Raw genomic sequence first — 21773 nt, 5'->3', positions numbered from 1 at the left:
ATATTTTAATTTCAGTTGATGTTTATGTTATTTCAAGTATTATTATTTTTAGTTAATGATACCTTGCCATGGACCAGCAACAAATCAAATATACTGCACATTCAAAAAATCTGTATTTTGTTTAAAATGTAACAACATACTGTCAAGACAGCCAGATGAAATGTCATTTAGTCTAGAAGGAGTGAAAAACAATGAAGGGATCAACTATACCTGCTTAAGAGTGGAAAGTGTCTGCAGGCCAGTTGCCTTGGCAACCATGGTATGGCTGTTGCCAGGGCTTGGTTGAAGATTAAGTGCCAGTCCCGAGATGGCGTGAACACGAAGCTCCGCAATGGACACTTTCTCGTCTACCACAAAGAACTGCGTTTCACCCAGTACCGCCTCCACTGCCAGTGGGGATTCAACCTGAAATCAACAAAACAAGATGAGCTTTCACACTCCGAAAGACAATGGAGGAGTAAAGACATTCTAAATGGAAGAAAGAATGGGGGGGAGTGAAATTACAATGTCTGTCAAACAGAAACATTTAGTGAGTAATCCCACATATTCAAGATGCAGCCCACTGAGAAAAGGAAGCATGGGAAAATGCTTCTTTTCTCTAGAGGATGGCTAGCACTCGGCCTCCACATAAATCCTGACACTTCAAACCCATTATATCACCGTTTCTTCACCTCCTACCAGCGTTAAAGGTCACCAGGGACTTACCGAGTGAAAAGTCAAGTGGGGCGGCACAACTAGGAGGGTCAGAGAATCTAATTTTTTTTCCCTGTGTGTCTTTGCTGAACCACGAGACCCTGGGAATCCCAAGAGCCACACAGTGCCAAGTTAGATAAAATGTGCCTCAATATAGGGATAGTTTTTTATCTTTTCATAATTCAAAAAGATTAACTTAAACTCACATTTTCAAGACAAGAACAAGGCAGCTTATGTGGAGTGTTTTTGCCTCGAGAAAGACACAATAAGAGGGAGACGTACATAGAGATTGGATGAATTTTAAATTTTAAAACTGAATCGTTGCCAGCAGCCTACACTTCAGTCTCTCAATGACAAACAGAATTATGACTAGTAAAGAACACTAAAAGATGTTGACAGAAATTGAAGTTGTTTTTGCTTTCCCTTTACACCATGTGCAAATATCAAAATGGCATTTGCAAAGTGAGCTCATTATCTTATGTTATCTTATGTTATCTTTTCTTTTCAATTACAGCTATACTGAATAAAGAACAATAATATAACCTTCTTATTATTGTCTTAATCACAGCTGAGTCAGAGCTAGTTACACTTATCAACACACGAGGGAGCAAAGCGAATTTTGCTCTTATAATTTAGCCCTATAAACTCCATAATGACTGGTAATGGTGTTCAAAAATCTCCAACCTCTACAGCAAACATTTTCATTTCCAACCTGCTATTACTTCCCTCTTCAAAATTACCCATCTCCAGCTAAAAGCCCTCAACGCTGATGTAGGTTTATGATCTAGCCATGCTGCTGATTATACTTCCGTCTGTGAAGTGGCAATGCTCAACCATCTTTTGTCATAGAAAAGCCATTTTTTTAGCCTCATCTCTCGGTGAAGAACATGATGCTGTCTTGGCGTGCGGAAGCTCAACCCAGGCTTTTCCTGATCCAGCCTAGACTTGCGACCCATATGTCCCAGATGCACACTGTTTGTGTCCCAATGCACTAATGTTTTGGAGAAGGCTGTTACAGTTCATCGACCATCCAGTCCTATACAATCCTCTCTCCCTTCCTCCGGTTAGAAAAGAGCCGTAGACCTTGGGGGGGGGGGGGGGGGGAGCAGATGAATGTATAATTGAACTAAACTGTTTTGTTCTTGCATTTTTTATTTCCCGAGTTCAAGGCAAGCTTCAAAGATACAGCGCATTTGAAGGAGAGAAAAGGAATGGCAGATAGAAAAAGGGGAACTAAAAACAAATTCTTGCCAGAATGGCTAGTTTGTTTGGTATCCAGGCGGTTGCAATTAGTTTTATTATACTTGCTGATATACCTTCTTTTGATGTTTGCATTATAACCAGAGCTTTGCATGCATGAATAGAGTGTGTTCAAAGGCTAAAAAGGGACTGTCTATTCCCCTAAAACCTAATTACTGTACTTGGTAGACCTGGCGAGCCAATTAAGTCATAGGAAATACAAAGAATCAGGCTCAGAGAGTAAGTATTGTACATTAATGCTACTGTAGATTGATTCACAGGACCATTACAGCTCAGTCGATGCTGAGAAGGGGTCAGCAATACCTTCTGCTGTTCAGAAGATTATCAAAACAATGCGTCAACGAGAGACGTTCAAAGCTTAACGGCGGAGCGTCTTTGTGTTCAGGCCAAAGTGACGGGTGGAGGATGAGCGTTCTGGCAGAGAAAGATCAAAGACCCACCAAATAAGCTAAAAAACCCCGGTGTGGTTGACTAATAAGCAACATTATTCATACCTTTCCCTTGTTTCTTTTTTTTTTTTTTTTTGAAGGGTGAAATGATGCTTCTGTGCTCAGACTCGTTTATTTTCAGCTTGCATTCAGCAAAAACATTCGAAATCTGCATTGGCCATTAATTATTAATGGCCTTTGCAGTTTTCCCAAGTTAAATTAGCAAACTTTTTCTTTTATGCTCAAATTTGTTTATGGGCAAAAACAGACTGGTTTTTTTTTTTTTTTCGCCAAACAACAGACAGCACTGTGGAGAGGTGTGATGAAGCTGTCATGAACAATCAAATCTCTCTCTGTTTGGACACAATGAACTGATTGTGTGCATATTCAATGGAGAGAAAACTTCACTTTCAAGAATGATTCCCCCAATTTAACACTATTGAAGTTTTTAGAAAGCACTGATAATTCTCTTCCCAAACATCCCAGTTTCTGAATAGCCTACTGGGACTAAATATGCATATGAATAGCTTTCTAACGGGGCATTAAAAGACAAAGACAGCAGCAGAGCTAACTTAGATGAATTAAATATGAGAATTTGAAATATTGATTTAGGACCCCTATTGATTTGATCAATAAACTACATTTATATTCTTAGCAGTCTGTCTGTTTAAAAACACTTAGATAATTATCAGGTTGACTTTGGACTATGAGCAATTGTTGTAACAAAAGAAAAGAGAAAGAATGAGAAAACGAAAAAATAAATAAAATAAATTCTCATAATTCCAAGAGCAAACTTTACTTTCACTCTCTTCCCTGATGTTGTTTTGACATGTTATAACACTGGCAAGGTGGCCTATTTTATTTTATTTTATACTTTGCTTTGATTTTATTATAATAGCTGATAAAATAAAAAGGTAAAAATAAAATAAATTAGACCACCATACTAGTGTCTAAAACAAAACATCAGGGAAGAGAGTGAAAGTAAAGTTTTTTACTTGGATATTTGAGACAGTAAAATGGATTGAACAATTGTCCCTAAGACACTTTGCATCATGTCTTGACAGGTATAAAAACAATGAGTAAGGACCAGTGTCCAATAATGTTGGATGAAGAGAATGTAATACAGCTAAATTAAATTGCTGCATTGTAATATGGTATTGAGAGCTCCATTCACCTCTCCCCCCCATTATTCCATCAATCCTAAATTTATAAGGTCTATTCTTATTTGTATTCTACCTTCAGAGTGGATGATCCAAGCTCATTGGCCACAAGCACCGTCCTGTCCACCAGCTCAGCCACCCTGGCATCCACCACCTTCAGAGAGTCTTGCACTAGCTCAGTCACATCCACTTGCCAGTCAGGACCCAGCATAGTGATCATCTGGTTTGTGCCTTCAGTAGAAGTAGTGTGGAACTGGGTCAGAACCTTAACCTGGGCCCTCTGGTACTGAAGCGTACATCCACGGCTCACTTTACGGTCATCATCATCATCGTCATCGCTGTCTCTGGCCGTTCTGAGGAGATGAGGGAGAGGTCATTGTGAGTAGGATAAGAAATTCACAGCAGAATATATGTGCCAATCATATGCATGTTAGAGTGACTTTTCGTCTCTCATTGTTTAATAAGTTTGCACTCAAGTTCGGTGAACTTTAACAATAATTTATGTGGTGAAATAGAACTAGACTAACAGAGGATCTGAACATTACAAATTGACCTTTTAGGAAAAGCAAACACATAGGAAACTCTTATTTTGGTCGTTTCACATAATCCTGATTTATAGAATAATTTTTTTTACAAGAATCACTCTATCTATCTATCTATCTATCTATCTATCTATCTATCTATCTATCTATCTATCTATCTATCTATCTATCTATCTATCTATCTATCTATCTATCTATCTATCTATCTATCTGTCTGTCTGTCTGTCTGTCTGTCTGTCTGTCTGTCTGTCTGTCTGTCTGTCTGTCTGTCTCCATCCATCCATCCATCCATCCATCCATCCATCCATCCATCCATCCATCCATCCATCCATCCATCCATCCATCCATCCATCCATCCATCCATCCATCCATCCATCCATCCATCCATCCATCCATCCATCCATCCAAGATACAGTAGTCAACATTTGAAGTGGATCAAAACCTTTCATCAAAGTTATACATGAATTTTGAACAATACCCATTCTTGTCTTAGGACAACTTTGATGAACTTGATGAATATATATATATATATTTAAAGGGAGGTGTTGGTGTTCATTTTCTATAGAGCTATAGCAACAGTTATTCATCCAATGATCTGCAAATGATGCACAAGAGCATATATAAGACATGCATTCAGACTCATTGCACAGATGAGCGCACTTTCTATATAGTGAATCTTACTGAAGTGTACTGTACCCGCTTCTAAAACTGTGGTGAATAAATTGCGTTCAGCACAGATTTTTTGGCATGCTTGTGCCATTACCTAATTAATTCGCATTTCTTAAGTGCATTGGGTGTTAAAATAGCTAATGTGTGCATATAAACAACCCTCCATGAATTCCCTCCAAAATGTTTGTTAGACCTGCATAACAATATGAAAAAGTGCATCATCTGGAGACCTGTTTCAAAGAGTTTTCGCATCAGTGACTCTTACATGCCTCACACATACCATCACATTCAGTCTATCTAATCTGCTCCCTTGGCAGCGTGTCACCATGTGAAGAAAGTGAGCGGAAGCAGGGTAAGAGCATTCTACACACATAACTAAGTAATCAGATAACTGGAGATGTAGAGACAGCTGTCTGACAACACACGTGACTGACAACCCATGCCCATCGATAAGCCTAAACTGAACTGAATGTAAAGCATTGCGTTATATCATGTAAGGAGACAGTTACTTCTCACCAACAAAGAGAGATTAACAGGCACACAAACACAGAAATAAAAGACTTAGAATAGTGGAAAGCAGTTGTTGATCAGCACTTTGCTCTCTTCTGAGTTAAACACACGCTCCTGTTTCCATTGAGGGGAAAAACACGAGGCTCTTGCATCAGTTGAAGAACCTGGCAGACAGAAGCTCTCTGTGTTCTTGAGGACAGTTGTACTCTCTCGTCTCCTCACACGGGTTAATGCGAGTTTCAAACCAGAAGAACACACCTCAAGAGCGGAGCGTTGCTTGAACTCATTAGGCTGTTAAGAGAACTGGAGATTTCATGCACGGAAACTTGCTCATCCAATAAAAATGAGTGTCAGGTTTTGCAGACACATCGCTGTTTCACCAGTTTAGTGAGCTACATCAATCAATTGGTGTGGAAGGCCAATGCGAGAAACCTGCCCACTGACACGTCTTAACATTGAGCAATGGAATGGAATGAAACAGACAGAGCAGAGGAGGGAGGAACTGAAAGAAGGGAAGAGGGAAAGAAAATAAGGCATCCAAATCCAGTTAATTGTTTAATAAAAAATAAAAATCTATAAGATAAGTGACAGGTTAGATCAGATTAAAATAATAATAAAACATTTAATTTGGGATGTACCATGTATATAATGGCCTACACAAAACAGTAGTGTTACCGCTGTGCCGGAAATCACTAATTTACGCTTACATGTGAAATTCACTATGTATTAAATGGTGAATAAGTAAACGAATGAGTGGGTTTTTGCACAGAATATGCATGAATGTGTAAACAGTACAGAAATGCCTTTTATGCTTCCGCATGATATCAAATTTAGTTTGTTTCTAGTCTTATTGTGAATGATACATCTGTCATAATGTTCACAAGTTTGGGGTCAGTGACACTTTTTTTTTTTTTTATTAATTCAGAAAGTATATAATCGAATTGATCAATAGAGATTAAAGACATTTATAATGTTGCAAAAGATTTCTATTTCAATTAAATGCACAAAAATATTAAACTCAACATTGATAACAAGCATTTTTTTTCTTTAGCATCTACAGTATATGATCATGTTACACTGAAGACTGTAAATTACATGTAGTATTAAACGACAAACTATATATACTGTCAGACTCCTACAAAAATCTCCCTGGGTTATTACAATTAATGTCAAATTAATGTTTGGAAGTGCAGACTGATATTTCTTACTGACACACTACAGAAAAATATATAAAAAACTGGCTTAAATTTTTTTTTTTTGGGGGGGGGGGGATACATACACTTAATACATAAGTGAAGTTGGACTTGTCAACGTTAATCTTATTAGCGTCTCTTAAAAACAACTGATTTTGTAGGTAAAAAAAAAAAACAGACTATGTTCTGCTATTTGTCTCATCTACACAAACTCATAAGCTTGCAGAGATTACACACATTTTTTTTTTAAAACCTTTCTTTTAAAATTATTCTATTTAAAAAGGAACTGAAAGAAATCATGAGATTAATCAGGATTAGCTGGTGCCATGGCTGGGTTTTATGCACCCGTAGCTCAGCACTGTGACAAGATGTCAAGAATATCAGCAAAGACAAAATGTTACGTTTTGTCATCTCTTTCCTTCCATGGTGACAGCTACTCTCGTATGTCTTTTGGTGCCATGCTGAATTTTAAGCCATTACTATAGTAACCATATACATTAAATAGATCAGATCTCTTCACTTGCAAAATGACAGTGCAGGCACCGGGATAAAGATTGCATCTGAAAAACAAATCAGATTTTGAGCCGATCACACAGAGATTGTATGTGTGAACAAAGCCTTGGAGATCATAGGTCCTGGGAGGAAGCTAAATCAAAGGCACTCAAATTGAGGTCAAATGCAAATGTGGTGACACGCTTGTATTGTGTGTGAATTGTCTGTATGAAACTGATAGACTTTGCTTACAACGGCTTGATAATAGTGAACCGCAATACACTATCTTTTCTAGCAGCTATATATGATGTTTTTAAACGTTCCAATGTTATTTAAGATATCAAAGCTAAATCTCTATAGCTGAATTTGCAATTGATGACTTATTTCTACCTTTGCATGGTACATGCGTCATAGCGCCAGCCCTACACAAAGGCTATATGTAGATTGACGATTTGCACCCAAACAGGATTAGCATAACCAAATCAGATCATATTTCCATTTTAATGGCCCATTTGAATGAATTTAATTAGAGATTTACATCACAAAAGAAAGACCTCTGTAAGGGAGCAATAATGATACCAGTGAGTTACAAGAATGTTTTCCATCATGATTAATTCTGGAGAGGTTCCTCATGAAAAATGCCTGTGCTGATATTCTGCCGTGCACTGTACGACAACACCGCAGCTTCAATTTGTCAAAATCACAGTAAATGGGCTGTATGAAGAATGACATTCGGGTCTCATGCGGCATCAGCTCCATGGTCTCATTGTAACTAACACAGCCCTTAGTGACCTAGCATTAAAGCTTTTACAACTACACTAATTAAAATATTACACCGCTTTATCACCCTCACATCGCCTACAAGTATTACGTTTAAATAAACAAGCAGCAAAATAAAAGAAAACATGCATTAAAGGTGCTAACTGGGGAAATTAATATGCATTTATAAAACGGTTAGTTCCAGTCCTCGATTCTGATTGGTCAATAGCTGTTTTTTTTCCACGATAAAACACGGCTATGACCGCTTCACCCAACGGTTCTATGTATCACTCCACAACACACCTAGCAAGCACTCTTAGCAACGTAAACATATGTTCTGAAGCTTATAGAGTAACGTTAGAGTATTGTGAGAGATCGAGTAAGCGAGTGTACCTGGATTTACAGTAGATATAGCATTTTCCTTCAGGTCAGTCCTATATTCGTAATAATAAAAACATCTGTTTGAATGTCCGCTGCGATATCTTGTCCTTTTAACAGTTAAGGGGTTTTCACGTGCCCTGACAAGCTAGTCATTTGTCAGTTGCGTGTTGTTTTTCCGTATTTCAGTCCTTTCAATATAAAGATGTCTTCTCTAGTCTACTGACTGACTCACTCATAAAGACAGTCTTTATAAACCATCTAATGGCGAAATAATGTATGTAACTTCTGTTGCTGTTTACGGTCAGGGACTATTTTTTCCAGCGGAAGGAGGGCTTTTTGTGATTTTACAAAGTTGCATACAAGATACATATTTTTTACCTTTAATATTTGTATTGTGTGGTAACTGTTTTATAAAAGCAATAAGGTACTCGAGGCTAGTGCTGTATCGTGAATAAAACACGGCCTAACAACGCCCTTCAGCCGTGACTTGTTCACGATACAGCACAGTCTCATGTACCTTATTGCTTACAAACAGCAGTCAGAGTGCAAGAATATTTGAGAGCACAGATATGGTGGTGTCTTACCTGCGGTCGGGTAAGATTGGCACCCTCCAGCCCTTGATGAAGCTCAGCCTGTTGTCTGAGAGCTCCACTTTAAGGGGTAGTTTGGGCACCCAGACGGTGAGCTCAAGAGGGGCACTCAGGTGCTCATAGCTGAAAATCACCCGAGCGTTCATGGAGCCACGCGTCTCTTTTCCATTCACAAACACATAGTCACAGTTCATGGACACCTGTTGAGGAGAGCAAAGAGAGGTTTGATTGCTTTCACTGCATCCTCTGGAGAGTCTGCACACAAAACAACAGCTCTTCACGGGCGAAAGCAAGGATGTTGGTTTGTAATTGGCCTGTGAATTAAAACACATATTTGAACAAATCAAAATGAATCACATATCAATATTTGCTATGAAATCCCCTCAAAATGATGCCGACTCCACATCAGACTACCTTCACAGCAGAGCTTCACGCTCAGATGGGGACCGAAAGGGCATTTTTTTAGCATCTCACATCATGAGCAACATGCTTTTAAGAAGCTGTGTCAAGTTTAAAACAGACCACTGCATTGTGCTACGTTCAGCTGTTTTTGAACCAAGAATGCATCCTATGTGAACAGCTCCCCGCTATTCTGTAAGTATGGTTTGCCATGCCAAGTAGCCTGCAGTTTTGTATGGGTAAGGTGTTAAATGCATGATTTTTTTTTTTTAAACACGTGCATCACATTATTTTTTTATACAATAATTGTACTAAATAACACATTAAATTAAATGGCAGGCGTAGTTTCAAATTAATGTTCTTTCAAATCAGTTAGCACCAGAAAGGGTTAATGTGTTAAAAAAGTCACTTTGAACAGCATCAAGTAAACCATGAAAATGATCCATTCAAAAGTATTTTTAAATTGCAAAAGAGGTCTTTTTACTTGAAACATGTTTCCTAAAATAACACCCCATAGGAACTGGGTCTGACAGCTTTTTTCCTGAGGCATTGTTTTTTTCTTTCTTTTTTCGAAGCAGCAGTTGTTATTCACTGCATTCTGCCTTTTTTCTGAGCACACAAACAAATACACCAATGAACACACTACACACACATTTTTAAATCTCCAAGTTGTGGAAATTTCATTAACGCACCCAAAGGGTTACCAAAGAGAACTAAAATAATAGTCCCCCCCCCCCCCCCGTTATTCCTTCTGGTCTGCCAACACATTTCATATGTACAGTCAGCAGTCTTTAATAATAAATTATTTACTGTAATAGATAGCTGAAGCTTTGCTTTGGGGTCCCATCTATGATTTATCTAGGGGTCTAAGGCAGCTGACACTGTAATCAGAACCTAATCTCCCTCAAATGGAGGTCGGTAGCTGCAGTCCATCCAAGACTGGAGATTCATCATAGTGGGGGATATCTGAGTAATAAAATATGTAGGACTGCTAGACAGCTCCCTTCTCTTATCCATACCATCAATACGGGGAATTGATCAGAGGAGATGGCTCTCTCAACAGTAGTCTTTAGGAGAATCTGCGGGGAAACTCTGCTTGCCCACTTCATTTCTTTTTTAAAGGGACTGTTATTCAGTGAGAAAAACTATGAATAATACTGCAAAAAAAATAAAAAAACCTGACATATGGTGATAGAGCAGAGAGGATAACAGCACAGGAGGAACAGAGAGCGCTTTTCATGTGCAAATGAAACATTTCCTTGCTTGGCCTAAATCTAGATGAGAGAAACCTCACTAGTAAAGTTTTGATAGTCACAAAAAAAAAAAAAAAAAAAAAAAATTCTTACTTTAAGAGTTGATGATATTTTCTCCTATTCCATCTTAATATGTAGTACAGATGCATAGGTCAGTCGTGAAATTCTTCCAAGTAGCTTTATTTATTCTTTCAGGCCAGCTGTGCACAGACAATCAATTTATTTTTCTTATCTACACAACCTTTTTTGTTCCCATCCCAAACTGCTCCAGCTCAGTACAGTGCGCTAGATCATTTGGTAACGCTTTAGATTACAGCCCGGAAAGTACTGCGTAATTAAAATGAAATTACAGTGTAACTTTTGGTAATTACAGTGTACCTATAAAGTACGTACGTGTAAGTATAGGGGAATAATATGTAAAGTTTTGGGAATAAAGGGGTAATAAACAGGAAAATAACAAATTATTTAGGCAAATTATTTAGACTGTAAGTATTCCATGTAGTTACAGGGTAAGTATGACATTGCGGGCTGTAAATTAAAGTGGTGCTTCTTACCCTCTTGTTCCATGTAGTTACAGGGTAAGTATGACATTGCGGGCTGTAAATTAAACTGGTGCTTCTTACCCTCTTGTTCCATGTAGTTACAGGGTAAGTATGACATTGCGGGCTGTAAATTAAAGTGGTGCTTCTTACCCTCTTGTTTCATGTAGTTACAGGGTAAGTACAATAAAAACACATGTACACACACACAATCTGATATCACTTGGAAAACCTTTATTCGAAAAACAACTTATTTCAAAACAGATTTACAACATGTTACACTTCTTATTCTTTATTATTTTTTTTAAAATCAACTTTTCATTTCAAATACTAAAGTCCTGAAAGAAAGTAGCATGTTTTGTCCTTTTTTGTTTCTCTTGCATGGCTTCCTCCTCCTCTTGGTCCTCCTCTTCTTTTTCTATCGTTCCACTGATTAGCCTAATCTTAAGGAGTCTTTTTCTATTCTGTATTATGTATTAAAAGAAAATACAGTACACCCAGAAATGTTCTCATAATTTACTCATCTTTTCGCTACCGACCAACTGTCACCAGCGAGTGCATGAGAGTCGGCTTGAATGGCTTGGCTTCGCGTTTGGTGAAGCTTTAAGCGTTCATTGCATTCTCGCGGGAGTTTGATGTGAAACTCGCGCGAGAACTGGTGTCTGTTCTTCTGCATGGTTTGTTTTTCATTATTATTATCTGTTATTGTTTGTATTTTGTTGTGAGCAATAATAAAAACATAAAAAAATAAAAAAATAATTCGACATTCGGTTTTTCGGTGCGCTTACGTCACGCTTTACTCAACCCTCTCATGAACGCGCAGGTGACAGTTGGTCGGAAGCGATAGTCTACAGTTTAAAAATGTAAAATATTAGGTATTTTTCTTACAAACGCTTATCGTTTCACTTCAGAAGACATTGATTCATCCATTGGGGTCGTATGGATTACTGTAGTTATTGTTGTATGTGCTGTTGTCAACTTTTAGGAACACATGAGCTTGCATTAGCCTATGCATTCACAGAGATTATTTATTTTTCGAAAAACTTTTGTTTGTGTTAATCTGAAGAAGGAAATTCGTATACATCTCGGATGACATGAGGGTAAAAGATGAGTAAATGGTGAGGACATTTCTGTACTGTATTTTCTTTTAACACATATTACAGAATAGCAAGAGACATGTCATGATGGGATTCCTTCTTAAGATTTATCAGTGGAAAGAAAGAAAAAGAAGAAGAGGAACAAGAGGAGGAGGAAACCAAGCAAGAGAAACAAAGTGCTGTAAATCCGTTTTGAAATAAGTTGTTTTTCAAATAAAGTTTTCGGAGTGATATCAGATTGTGTGTGAGTACATGTGTTTTTATTGTACTTACCCTGTAACTACATAAAACAAGAGGGTAAGAAGCCCCACTTTAATTTACAGCCCGCAATGTCATACTTACCCTATAACTACATAAAACAAGAGGGTAAGAAGCACCACTTTAATTTACAGCCCGCAATGTCATACTTACCCCGTAACTACATGAAACAAGAGGGTAAGAAGCACCACTTTAATTTACAGCCCGCAATGTCATACTTACCCCGTAACTACATGGAACAAGAGGGTAAGAAGCCCCACTTTAATTTACAGCCCGCAATGTCATACTTACCCTATAACTACATAAAACAAGAGGGTAAGAAGCACCAGTTTAATTTACAGCCCGCAATGTCATACTTACCCCGTAACTACATGGAACAAGAGAGTAAGAAGCACCAGTTTAATTTACAGCCCGCAATGTCATACTTACCCTGTAACTACATGGAACAACAGTATATTTACCCAGCATTTAAAAAAAAAAAGTTGCAATAGTTTTACTTGCCTTGAAACTTAATCAGTGCACCTTTGCAATAATAACAAATTAGCCTACTTTATAAAATGCACTGATATGTACCCAATAATAAAAAAAAAGCCTTTATGTATTTTTATACACTATTATTACAAAAAGGTGCAGTGTATGTACTCACTAAATTGCTCCCAAAAGTAAGATTCTAAAATACTTAGTCTAAATAATTTGCCTAAATAATTTGTTATTTTCCTGGTTGTTACCCCTTTATTCCCAAAACTTTACATATTATTCCCCTATACTTACACGTACGTACTTTATAGGTACACTGTAATTACCGAAAGTTACACTGTAATTTCGTTTTAATTACGCAGTATTTTCCTGGTTGTTACCCCTTTATTCCCAAGACTTTACATATTGTTCCCCTATACTTACACGTAAGTACTTTATAGGTACACTGTAATTACCGAAAGTTACACTGTAATTTCATTTTAATTACGCAGTACTTTCCGGGCTGTAATCTAAAGCGTTACCGATCATTTTCTTTAGCCTTCCTCCTCCCCAGCACAACCAGTCTAGATCTGCTATGGGGATCTCCTTACTTTACCTTGCAGCAACCATTCCACCAAGATCAATCGTATCTACACTCAATTCTCATCAATAAAATGCTGGTAAAATCTATTTTGAGAGTTGTCTTGACTGAACTATAAGTTAATCATTTTAAAGGGATAGTTCACCCAAAAATCATTTACTCACCCTCAAGTTGTTCCAAACCTGTATGAATTTCTTTCTTCTGTTAAGCACAAAAGAAGATATTTTGAAGAATATGGGTAACCAAACAGTTGATGGGCCCCATTGACTTCCATAGCATGAAAAAAATATACACTATGGAAGTCAATGGGGCCCTTACCGACATTTTTGGTACAACTTGAGCGTGAGTAAATCATGACAGAATTTTCATTTTTTTGGTGAACTATCCCTTTAAGTCAATTTTTTTTATTGCTCTGTTTGCATCCCAATCAGCCAGACTCCACAATGATAGCTCAACCAATGGCGAAAGTTTAGGGCGGTACATCTGTTCTGTCGACCAATGGTATATAGGTGGAGTGTATAGGTAAGTCATTATATTTGAAATGCCATTTGGCACTGCTAGAGAAAATTACACACATTACACCTTCAAACAACTTGGATATTCCTCAAAATATTTCCTTGTAAGTGAGAATAAACGTGAATGACATGAGGGTGACAAACTGATGACAGAATTTTATTTTTTGTAGTTGAACTTTTGTTTAATAGTAATATTAATACTAGTAGGCCCAATAAAAATGGTCACTATTGTTACTATCAATAGCGTGGGTGGGTGGCACACAACAAAAGCAGCAGTAGTTTTGCACTGTTGCTCATGTCCTGTCTGGTTCCCACTGCACTCTACAGTCTCGCGAATATGTTCCTGCTGTGCCACTTCTGTTGATGTGAGCTCAGTCTTGACCCACTTGCTCCTGGGGCTTCTAATAAACTTGGATGGATAATTTTTAAGTCAAAAGCAGTTAAGGACTGTGGGCGTCACTCGCCAGCAGGGGCCGGCTGAAAGTACTTTTTACGTGCCAGCCAGCAGTCAGAGTTCCTCAGAGTCACTAATCTGCCCTGGCAACTTGCGTGGTTCCAGAGGAGTGGCAGGGGCGAGGTCAGGATAGTGCCACCCATTGAGAGGCCTCCAGCTCCACACACCCGCCAGCTGTGTTTAATCCAACAAACACCTCCTGTAACCCTCCACCATCCAGGCTGCCGTCACACAGTTAAGCAGATGCACTTTTATCTGTGTTGATGGTATCATGCGAAGGCCGACTATACATGGTTAAAGACGAACTTACTGCCAACAGCTTGAAGCAGAAACTGATGTCATGCGAAGGCCGACTATACATGGTTAAAGACGAACTTACTGCCAACAGCTTGAAGCAGAAACTGATGATTTGATTTAATATGACAGGTAGCCTCTACAGAAACAGAATGGTTTCACATTTAAAATACTGGTATCAAATAGAGAGTTCAAGTCCTGAATGCTGATTGGTCAATTCAGCGTTCCAGCTCTGCTAAATTTATGCAATAACATTCAAGAGGCCAAGCTATATTGTGAATATAGTCACTGCAAAAGTGAGTTGTACTAAAAAAAATACATTAGAGATGCACAATATATTGGTACTGACCGATATTGTATTTTTAATATTGGATTTTTTTTTTTTACATTTAGATTTATTTTGCTGTCAACATTCACTAAAAAAATAGCAATAATTTAACAACACTGTTAAACGTAATTTGCAAATCTCAAAATCTTATCTTATCTTATTATATACAGTAAATACATTAAGTGCCATCCTTCCACCATATATGATATGACAAACATCACTCAAAGTGGTTACTATTTTGCATATTTCTTCGTACAACTGGAATCATGTATTGACCAATCAGTACCGAAACTATCCATTTCATAATATTTATGCTTTACAATTAACCTGGGATAGAAGAGAGAAAGTATTTTAACATTTAAAATAACAAAATACATCATCTTTAAAGGCCAAAGATAATCACATGGCATTTGCTATTATTATACATATTATACAGTCATTGCACCGGAATCAAGGTGTGTGACTCATCTATACGTGGTGATTCATGTATAAATGTGCGTGTTTGTTGTGTTGGGAATGTGCGCAGTGAGGATTCCGGCTAAGTAGCAGAACGGAATGGGAACGTGTGTTCTCAGATGGCCTGTGTGACTAGCTGAGCTTTGAGAAGAGAGATCAGCTGGGAGAGACTGTTCACAGATTCCTGCTCCCAAACACAAAGCCCCACAGGGTCTCATCATTCAACACTCAGATATAACACACAGAGCAATGTAGATGTTCATTATACACACAAACACCAACAAATAACTATACCATTCAAATCTGTGCACAAATGTCTAAAGATACACCTCACTGGTCTTATTTTATTAAGAGTGTTTTATTACCAGCCTGTATACAGAACCTGCGGCAAACATGATATTAAAAGTCATTTCCATGCATGTAGCATAAAATGCCATTCTCACAGCTCTACATGTAATCATCTGTTCTGGTGTTCCTGTGCAGGAGTAAAAGCTTTGGCTCTAGGCAAATAAACCGTGTTACAATAAATACTCATGACTACCTTTTGAATAAGATAAGCAAAAAAGATGTTAGTGGGCCCTGTAACCTTTGCCTTCTGTACGACGCTTTTTTTTTTTGCCACTGCACAGAGCATTTTATTGAACTGTCAGGACTCATGTTGTCTCAGCTTGAAGGGCTCATCTTGAATTAGCCTCCAAAGTTCAATAGCCCGGGCGGCCAAGCAAACCAACTCAATAACAGCAGAGCTAATGCTCTGCCCGGGCACCGCGGCACACAAGGCTATTCTGAATCTTAAAACAGATAAACAACGGATGCCCTCACGGCCCCTCTCGGATGACTTATGGATCCCAATCTTGGCGGACAGATGACACTCCAAGGCATATTATTATTTCGCTACATTTTTGATACGGTTTATATTCGAATTGCATTTCTCCTTTCAGATTTTGTCGTGCTATGGAACAGATGGTGAATATTGTTGAAATGATTGTTTCCTTCAGCAAAGGACACTGCAATGTTTTCGTCTTGTATTTTCAAGCCCTCAGGTGGAACCAACTGCCCCCTTGTGCAAATAAAGAGAAATAAATTCATTCATTGACTCAAATACACAACCTTAGCGGTTGAATTGAGACGGAACTTAATCCAAGAACCAGATTATGAGGATTTAAAGCAGTAGTTCTCAAACTTTTTTGACCCAAAGGTCAACACTGATGATGTTATCTTTGGTAATTTAAAATGTATCACTCTAAGGGCCAGATGTACTCTTTTGATGTTAATGCTAATTTGACCTGTTTAGTAAATATGGCCCTAAAAGTCATACATTACTGTCAAAAGCCAGAAAAAAAATCTCCATAATGTTAGGAATATGTCCATTTTGTTATATTAGCAAACCCCTCTATAAAAACATAATAAAACTGGAAGGTTTGATATGTAAGTGCTACTTGCTCAGTGCATGAGTAAGAACAGTCTTATGAGAAAAAGACTGTAAAGATATGTACTGTAATTAAAATCTACAGATGCAAATAGATAAAGTGTGACACAATAAAAACTTAAATGTGTATTGTAGTCTTTCCAGTAGTCTGATCAAGAAAAGTTTTGGATGCAAAATAGCCTATAAGCTCAAAATGAACCAGTGGCTGAAAAAAGGAATGGCTTGCCTGCAGTGTCTTGCCATAATACAAATAGCTTTGGGTGCATTGCTTTCTAGGAGACTATTCATTTAAAAGCATTAAACACAGGTCAAGTGTGTGATGTCTGCGGCTGTTCAGTGGGAGATGTTGTTCTGTAGAGCGCTGAACACTTTTGATGTACTGTCTAAGACTGAAAAGACATCGATCCCTCTAGGGGATCACAAAAGCAGTGGCCACAGGACCATATATAAACTCAGTTTAAATGAGGTTTTGATGGTCATTTTATGGTCTCTTAAGCTGTCCACAATTGATTATGAGAATAGTAGACGACATCCTAGTTCACAAAAGCTCTCAACGTGGGTGTGACGTACCTTGATGATGTCCTCGTTGAATGACTTGCACTGCACAAAGGATGACACATCAGTGACAGCTCCATTTATCTCAATGGAAACCACCTTGACAGAGAGAATAAAAGCGAGAGCATGAGTCAGGAGGTTAGCAGAAGTTCACTGCTCCAAAAATCTGAATGTTCAGGAAAGCCCCGGAGTCAGTGCTACACTGCTTATGAAAGTACAAAACACTATCTATTTTCGATTTAAAAGCCATGAGCTTCCCTCTTTCAAAGGAAAATGTCCAATCAGTAAAAATTCCAGTCGACTGGTTTTGAAACTCGAGACACCTGAAATCAGAAGAGCTCACATGTGACCCCTCAGATTTAAGTCAACTTATTTAAAGGTACACTGTGTAGTTTTTTAAGTATTTTATTAGCTAAAATAAATGTCTTTCATAAATATGTCCTCATTGGTGTAAAATTACCTCTGCCAATGATCTGACTTATCCTCGTAAGCGAAGAATTTCTTATCTTTATTTACATTGGACGGGTAAGTCCAAGGAGGCTTCCATGTCATTCAGCCATGTTGAAAAACTATAACAGCAGAGAGGGAAAAAAAGCACTAGTCTACCTCAACGGGTTTCCACAACGCGTTTTCGTTCAGAGCTAGCGTCACGTGACTGAAACCAGCTGAAACGGTGAGAGGCGCTTGTCACTGCCCCGGCAAATTTGAAAGGCTGCACTGCACAGTACTTTATAATGCAGGATCATACTTATGCCGAGCCACAGGACAAGGAATCCTCGTCGCCAAACAAGCAAAACATTTTATTTAAAAGGAAACATGACCGGTGAATTAAAAAAACGAGGGTAAATATCGGGATAGCTTTTCCCAGGTGGAAAGAGCTAATGAAGGAGAAAGACTTTGAAAGGGACACTGAAGTTGCCTGCTTTCTTCTCGACAGGAAAGTCAATGTTACGGTCTAAATTGCAAGCTTTTTTTCATTGCTTGGTTGTGTAATTCATTACATAGGCAGCATAACAGTAGAACATGTATAGTTAAACTCGATGAAGTGCTATTGGAAGACATGTTGTCATAGCTTCTTGTTACATAACGGCTACCGTAGTTGCAACACGCATTTTGAAAAAGCGAGGCGCTAGAGAGCACTATTCGTTTGAATGCAAAATACAATTTCACCGCTAGATGGGAAAAATTCCTACACAGTGTACCTTAAAAATATGTGTATTTTTGATAATTAAATAGCATGGTTATTGTAGAATAATTGGTAACACTTTAGATTAGGGAGAAAATATTCACTATTAACTAGGATTTTTCTTAATAAACTGTTCATTTGATAGTAAGTAAGGTGGTTGCTGTAGTGGTTATGCTTAGACATGGAGTAGGGTTAAGGGGTGTAGAATATGGTCATGCAGAATAAGGCATTAATATGTGCTTTATAAAGTACTAATAAACAACCTACAGTATATGCTAGTAATATGCATGCTTAAAAGCAACTAGCTAATAGTGAATAGTGTTCCCTAATCTAAATTGTTAACAAGTAATTCAATATTGTATAATACATGTCTACAATGCAGTCACACACTACATCATATAAACACTCTCAAGAAGAAAAAAAAACACACACATAATATCTTAATGCACCACAAACGAATGTTAACACCTGCTACATGAATCACAACAAGGGTTACAACCAACCATCATTGGAAAAGAGAAACAAATTCATCCTGACATCACAAGACAACTCATGTTACTATTTGTAACATCACCATCAACAATAACAATGTAGCATGTAGCAACTGGCATACAGTCAAATAATGCAACCATATTCATTATTTATGCCCCAGTGCATGCTGGGAAGCAGGGCCGGAGTAGGGCCCATTTTCAGCCCGGGAGTTTAATGCCGCTTTCCGTGGCTCTCTCACTGAAAAAGAAATAGACACTTGCGCTTTCCGAGTCCTGTGTAAAACTGCCTTTATTTCTAAGTGGCGCTGCTGGTCCAATTTATGAGCCGCCCACCGGGAATTCTCCTGATGGCCAATCCGAGCCGGGTGGGAAGAGTGCAAATGGGGATAAACCACAAAACCAGTACAGGCCAATTCAACTTAAAAAGGCATTAATCTAACTCAAATTATGTGCTTAGTTTGTCTGATTTAAGAAAGTTTTATTTTTTTTATCATAACTGAAATGCTGCATTGGGATGCATTTCTTGTTTTTATGAAAGTTGAAGTTTAACAATCAATAATAAGTAAATATTTGGTTATTTTTCAGCATTATTGTCTGGAACTCGCATAAATTTCACAGATCCTCTGCTTTAAACTGAAATCGAAATTTGGTTGTATTCCGATTATGTGTCATGTAAATGTATTGACCATACTATCAAAACCTGATTAAGCTAATATTCTGTTTTTCTGAAATATGCTTGTATTAATTTGCACAGAATTCTGTCATATAAGCGGCTTATTAAAGGGATAGTTCAACTTAAAATGAAAAGTAAGTCATAATTTCCTCACCATGGTGTTGTTCTAATGCTTTGTGCCCTTCTTTGTTTTATGAACCACAAACGGAACATGTCCCATGGGATCATTCTGTTATACTTTTGTGTCTTTTTTAAAAAGCTTGATACTGGTCACTACTTTTTCATTTTTTTTTAATTCTCCTTTCGTGGTCTATAAAAGATAGAAGATCATACGGCATTAGAACAACAACAGGGTGAGTAAATTATGATTTAATTTTCATTTTAGGGTGAACTATCCCTTCAACCTGGCATAGTCGTGGTTTTGCTTTTTAAAAATATTAAAAGAAGTGAACATAACTCAATATACAGACAGGTGAAAGCGCCGTAACAGTGTTATGACCTACATTTTCTAGTTAATTGTATCTTGTGTGCTGTGTCAAGGACATGAATGAGAATTAATGAGTTGAATTACTAAAATGAATTAAAATAAATGGCAAGAGCATCTTCAGTAATTTCTACAAGAGATAAGGCAATATTTTGATTACATAATATTCCACTAGCTGTGAAGCATTTAAAGATCTTTTCTGGAATCAAGGACAAACCAGGATATGAATCTACATTTTAAAACAGTTAATAAAATAGTAAAATGTATGAAGCTTGAAGAGAAGGATGTACATGTTCAACAGTGTCATTTGACAAACTCAAATGGGATTGAGGTTCTCATTCACTTTGTCCAAACCTCTCGGGCTACGGCAGTTTCAGCACTCCACGGTAATGGATTAACTTTTAGAATACTCTTGTTCATGAGCTTCCCAATTTAAAAGTTTTCCTGTTAGATGACACATGCAAATAAATCTATGCTTTCAATTACATCTCAAAAGCTGAAGCCAATTAAAGAGCACATTGGCTTCGCAATGGCTTTCCAAGGAAAATCAATTCATTATTTTGGATAGAATTGCTGCAGGGATGTTGCACAACTAACTGTAAATTATTTCCCTTGTGGCCCACAGGAATAAAGCAAAGATTATGCAGCTCTCTCTCCCTCAAGCTTCAATCAGAACAGCACATTCGAGGAGAAACTTTCCACTGAGCCCCTTTGCTTAAAAACAGCCATTTTATATACAGTAGTAGAAATAAAAGCATGCAAGTATCCGCTGTCTTATTTGAACTGGGTTTCAATCAACATCACATTGAAAATAATGTATTCCACATGAAATGACTCGACTCTTCATTTGGAAAAACTTCTTTTCTTTTCGCTTTGCTATCCTAAACTGCTTTCAAGGTGCGACACCAGTCATTGATAGTGAAAACGCAGAACATATTTGAGGTTCCAGATGAGGTGTCATAGGTGGAATAGACACTAACATTTCTATAAATGTGAATTGTTGTGTTAGCATGTGATGGACTGGTCAACCATCCAGGGATGGAGTAATAACTTCAGCTAATTCATTGTTTTGAAATCAAATTAAAGTTAAATTGTTGCTGTAAATACCGAACATGACAAATGAGGACTAATTCGATTTGTAAGATTTAGTTGCGGGGTGCTAGAGCACATTTGCACATGCGCACTCTTCAAAAATGGCACTTTAATTTTTTAATAGACTAATAAAAGATGTAGAATGAAATATATAGATTGTACTACACATTATATATTCTACTGACTATAAGTAACTTTGCAACTACTGTACATGTCAACTAACATGCCAGTATTAGAGTATCAGTAGGCTTAGTGCTAAATATCTGCTAACACTTTATTTTGATGCTCCCCCTAAAAGACATATAAGTGACTTTGCAAGTACATGACAGCTAACCCGAATCATAACCTAACAGTCTTCTAATACTCTAATGAGAGTTAGTTGACATGTAGTTGCAAAGTTATTTATAGTTAGTAGAATGTCTAAAGTGGACTATCGAAATAAAGTATAACCATAATAACAATCACAGTGGAATGGCACCATAGGATTTATCACTTGTCACATTATTGCATCACAAGTCATGCTGTAGGCTGACTCA

At 37.6% G+C, this 21773-nt stretch overlaps 1 protein-coding gene across 1 annotated transcript in view; it reads right to left on the bottom strand.

Moving 5' to 3' along the window:
* The window catches only part of tmem132e (transmembrane protein 132E), a 99304-nt gene that overhangs the window by 6673 nt on the left and 70858 nt on the right, over window positions 1-21773 (bottom strand). The window contains 5 exon segments of the mRNA XM_081364674.1: window positions 211-405; window positions 3618-3894; window positions 8672-8877; window positions 17327-17458; window positions 17460-17477. Of these exon segments, the coding sequence (XP_081220800.1) occupies window positions 211-405; window positions 3618-3894; window positions 8672-8877; window positions 17327-17458; window positions 17460-17477 (828 nt within the window).

This window comes from Scardinius erythrophthalmus (genome assembly GCF_964197995.2).
Source record: "Scardinius erythrophthalmus genome assembly, chromosome: 5".
Classification (NCBI taxonomy): domain Eukaryota; kingdom Metazoa; phylum Chordata; class Actinopteri; order Cypriniformes; family Leuciscidae; genus Scardinius; species Scardinius erythrophthalmus.
The sequence above is the reverse complement of the archived record's forward strand: the minus strand, read 5'-3'. Positions and strand labels throughout refer to the sequence as shown.